This window comes from Trichechus manatus, unplaced genomic scaffold, assembly GCF_000243295.1.
Source record: "Trichechus manatus latirostris isolate Lorelei unplaced genomic scaffold, TriManLat1.0 scaffold00226, whole genome shotgun sequence".
NCBI classification, from domain to species: Eukaryota; Metazoa; Chordata; class Mammalia; order Sirenia; family Trichechidae; genus Trichechus; species Trichechus manatus.
In genome coordinates, this window is record NW_004444162.1 from 1,641,869 (window position 1) to 1,646,680 (window position 4,812).

The 4,812-nt window shown below is 39.3% G+C and overlaps 1 protein-coding gene across 1 annotated transcript; it reads left to right on the forward strand.

The window, feature by feature from the left end:
• The first annotated feature begins 1,479 nt into the window (after positions 1-1,479).
• Positions 1,480-2,997, forward strand: HTR1E (5-hydroxytryptamine receptor 1E). Its single transcript, XM_004388977.2, has one exon. The coding sequence runs from the start codon at positions 1,665-1,667 to the stop codon at positions 2,760-2,762; it is 1,098 nt and encodes a 365-aa protein (XP_004389034.1). The 5' UTR covers positions 1,480-1,664; the 3' UTR covers positions 2,763-2,997.
• The last annotated feature ends 1,815 nt before the right edge of the window (positions 2,998-4,812 follow it).

The following is a 4,812-nucleotide window of genomic DNA, read 5'->3' on the forward strand; positions in this document are numbered from 1 at the left end:
ATGAGCATGGTATGTTTTTCCATTTATGTAGATCCCTTTGGGTTTCATGCAGTAGTGTTTTATAGTTTTCTTTGTATAGGTCTTTTACATCCCTACCACCAGGGATCTTGAGAGACTCTCTAGAGACACCCAAAGGTGGGTAATCCTCTGAAATGCTGTAAAAGCATAATGGAAACCAAGTGGCATTAAAATTACCATTTAACTGCAGAAAGATACGTTTGTGGTCTTTAGTGAAAGAAACTACAATTAGTTTCTTTTATTTTCTGTATCTGAAGCATAAATGATGCCTCTCTTTCTTGATTTTTGTTTGATGGGCAGGAAAAACTAAATCCAGGGCTGGATCTCACCAGCAGCCTAAAGATTTTCATTCCTACTCCTGACTCAGCCACCACCCCATCCAAAGGCCCCTACCACATTCACGCCCTGTTTCAGAAGTACCTCATTTGCTCCTGCCCCCACCCTTTGCTAAAATCATGTGTCTGTTAAACCTAATCCACATCAATCTATATCCTTTCTTAAAACTGCTGAAACATCAATTTTTCTTTGAAGTATCCATAGACTTAATCCCATAGAGTCAAATTACAGGATATAATTGGCATTCTATTCAGCAGCCATTGGCTGCGAATGTTCCCATGTAAATTTTGATTATCTTGTTTTCATGAATATATATTTACATTTGACTGTATCTTTCTTTAAATTTCTTACAGTTATGCATTTAATAAATGTCAGCTGACTGTCTCACTGACTGACCAGCTTAATCACAGCTATCCAAGTGATAGACACAGAAAGAGAGATAAAGACACAAGTATTAACTTAAGCACATCTTTTAAATGTAAAGATCTTTGTGCTTGGTGATGATGCTGTTTCACAGTTAATTTATTGTATTACTCTGAAAATAATTTGTCATAAACATCAAAGTAACATTATATGCTTTTCTCCTGTCTTTTCTCCAAAGAAATTCACAGTGGGATATGTCAAATGTCAGAAATAATTGGACCAAATTGTACAATCCCATTGTGACACTAATATACTTTTGGAGCTGAATATTTGCTGTGAAAGTCTAAAATCTGGTTTGAAGTTTGCTTATTATAAACAACATAATTTTTCTCTCAAGTTCCCAAAATTTTTTAAGTATTATGTAATATGAATATAAAAGTGTGTTTTCAAATGTTAAAAAAGTATTTTTGTATATAAATATACATATGTAAGAATAAATATAAGTAAGGCACTAATTCTGGTGGCAAGACAAAGACTTAAAATTTTTTAATATCTTCATAAAAAAATTTAGGAACGTAACTCAAAAAAATATCCTTTGAGGAATAATGTGTAGAAATAACGATGAACTAAAATTGTAGAGAGGAGAAAAAAATTATACTCAAAATGTGCAAAGAATTTATGAACACCAAAATATTATCATGTTTTCCAAGAAAAAAATATAGCTTTTTCATTCATTAACCAGTAGTATAATATTTTCCAGGAATTCGTCATTTAGAAGAAATCCTATGGCCCTTCCCTTTACCTACAGAAAGTAGAATACAAGAGACTACATAGTTGAAGAAATTCTGGCCTCCTGGAATGAGAGACATTCAAGTCTAAGTAGGTTCCAGCTGAAGAAAAATAAACAACACTTTCACCACTGTGTAGACTGAAATAGGGGGGGAAAAATGAACATCACTAACTGTACCCCAGAAGCCAGTGTGGCTGTGAAACCCAAGACCATCACTGAGAAGATGCTCATTTCCATGGCTCTGGTGATCATAACCACCTTGACGATGTTGCTGAACTCGGCGGTGATCATGGCCATCTGCACCACCAAGAAGCTCCACCAGCCTGCAAACTACCTGATATGTTCTCTGGCTGTGACAGACCTCCTGGTAGCAGTTCTTGTCATGCCTCTGAGCATCATGTACATTGTCATGGACAGCTGGAAGTTTGGGTACTTCATCTGCGAGGTGTGGCTGAGTGTGGACATGACCTGCTGTACCTGCTCCATCCTCCATCTCTGTGTCATTGCCCTGGACAGATACTGGGCCATCACCAATGCTATTGAATATGCCAGGAAGAGGACTGCCAAGAGGGCTGGACTGATGATCCTCACTGTCTGGACTATCTCCATCTTCATCTCCATGCCCCCTTTGTTCTGGAGGAGCCACCGCCTACTCAGCCCACCTCCCAGTCAGTGCACCATCCAGCACGACCACGTCATCTACACCATTTACTCCACGCTTGGGGCATTTTATATCCCCTTGACTTTGATACTGATTCTCTATTACCGGATTTACCACGCGGCCAAGAGCCTCTACCAGAAAAGGGGATCAAGCCGGCACTTAAGCAACAGAAGCACGGATAGCCAAAATTCTTTTGCTAGTTGTAAACTTACCCAGACTTTCTGTGTGTCTGACTTCTCCACCTCAGACCCTACCACGGAATTTGAAAAAATCCACACCTCCATCAGGATCCTTCCCTTTGACAATGATCTAGATCACCTGGGAGAACGCCAGCAAATATCTAGTACCAGGGAGCGTAAAGCAGCACGCATCCTGGGCCTGATTTTGGGTGCATTCATTTTGTCTTGGCTGCCATTTTTCATCAAAGAATTGATTGTAGGTCTGAGCATCTACACTGTCTCCTCTGAAGTGGCTGACTTTTTGACGTGGCTTGGTTATGTTAATTCTCTGATCAACCCTCTGCTCTACACAAGTTTTAATGAAGACTTCAAGCTGGCTTTTAAAAAGCTCATTAGGTGCCGAGAACATACCTAGATGTAGAAAGCCAAAAAGCATGACTTTTACCAGCCTCGTTAATGGACGAGAGTAAGGGGCGCAATTTATTAATTCTTGAACATAGTAGGTTCAGGAGCGTTTGTAAGTATGTGTCATCTTGATTTTTGCTTATTTCTTTTGTTCTGTTTTGCTTGAGGCTTGTTATTAAGTGTGCTGTTTTCTATCTTTGGTCTTATATGTGGTATGTAATTTTAAATAAACTTTATAACACAAACAGAAATTTCATAGAAGTAATAATAAGGTGAAATAGTAAATACTTTTTATGTTTTACAGCTATTTCAGTTAATCTTCTGATCAAACAATGCCAAAAAAACTTCATTTATTTGCAGAATTTCTTATTACTTATAAATGAAATATCTGATAACTTGCCCTTATGTGGCAGTAAATTTGAGGTTACTCACTCCATATGCATTCAAATGCTGGTGAGAATTGCAGGACTACACAAAGAATAAAGAGAAAGTGGTTTCCTGTCATTAACTGCTTGCAGACCTGAGTTAAAATCCTTTACTGGAGTGCTGTGACTACAGAGCCCATTCCTTGCAAACATAAATAGTAAAGCCAACAGGACCTTTTTAGTCCATGATTAAATTAACACCCTCATTTTCTAAAAAGTATCTGGAGTGAATGCATTGGCACTTTCCTAAGTATTTTACTATGAATATGAAACATGAGCAAATAAGAAATAACCTAAGTTTACGTGGGTCAGTGTGTTGCTGTACAACCTGACAGGTTGGCCCTTCTCCCATGCTAAAAGTGTCCCAGCCAAGCCTCAAACATACTTTCTCAGTCTAGCAGGATTAAGATGGGAGTACATGTTAAATTTGGGGAACTTTTTAAGAAGCTTAACAGGGTGCAGTGATTAAATGATGGGATGTATTATCTGAAGAACTTCGTGGAAAAGTTGCAGTTGTACACGTGGGAAGAAAAGAGTTGAAAGCTATGTTTACAGCAAAAGTTACACGTAGGGAAATGTGTATGAAATTGTGTCTCCTGGAATTCCTGTGACATCCATGCCAGACTGTACCCTGGGGCCAGGAGGCTGCAGGTGGACCTAATGCCACACAGTATGTGGCCTGACTCAGTCACACCTGACCTGGAGTGACTGCTCTAGTCATGTGGAGGAGCTCACACTACAAAGTCAAGCACGACGGCAGAAAAGACTGAAAGTTTGTAAATTCTTGTAATACTTGAAGTAGATGTTTGTTCTAAATCTCTGCTCCTCATCTCTCATCCACAGCCTTACCCCATCTCATCATTCTTCATAGATTATCTCCTTTCTTTGTTTACTCAGAAGATACTGGTTTGCCTCCTCTCCACTGCAGTGCTTATATTTCTCCTCTATTACTCCTCTTGTGGAATAACCTTCTTAGGCCTTATATCCATCCCCTCTCACCTTTTCTGTAATATTGCTCCTTTCCCCTCCTCCTTTGCCTCCTCCTTTTTCTTCTACCTCTCCTCCTCCACTTCTTTCTTCTTCTCTACCTCCTTCTCTCTGTCTCTCTCTCCCCTCCAATCTTCTTTAATCTTACCTATTAATTTGCTCAAGTCTCTTAGACACTAAAATAAACTTCCTCTGGCCCTACTTCCCCACCAAGCACCTGCTTCCTGCTTCATCTCTCCCAGACCTCTACTAGCCAAGTTTCTCTAATCATTAATCCACTCTTTTGGCTTCCACTTCTCACCTTCCCCTGATTTTTCTATCCTTTCCCATCTGAATATTCTCCTCACAGTTCTCCCCAAATTGATCTCCCAAAGGTGGCTTCCCAGTAGGCAAATCCGGTGGTCCTTTCTCTGTATTTATCTACATCTTATTCTCTCAGCTCTTAACACAGCTAATCATCCCTTTCTTATTTAAACCCATGCCTTCCAGGATACTTTACTCTCTTGGTTCTCCTTAACTCCTCATTCTTTGTCTCTTTTTCTTCATCCAGGGTCTTTTTCCTCAGCTCTCACCTTCTGTATTTCCATATTTCATCCCAACTCCTATCATTTCAACAATTAGCTCCATGTCTGTGGCTCTTAAATTTTG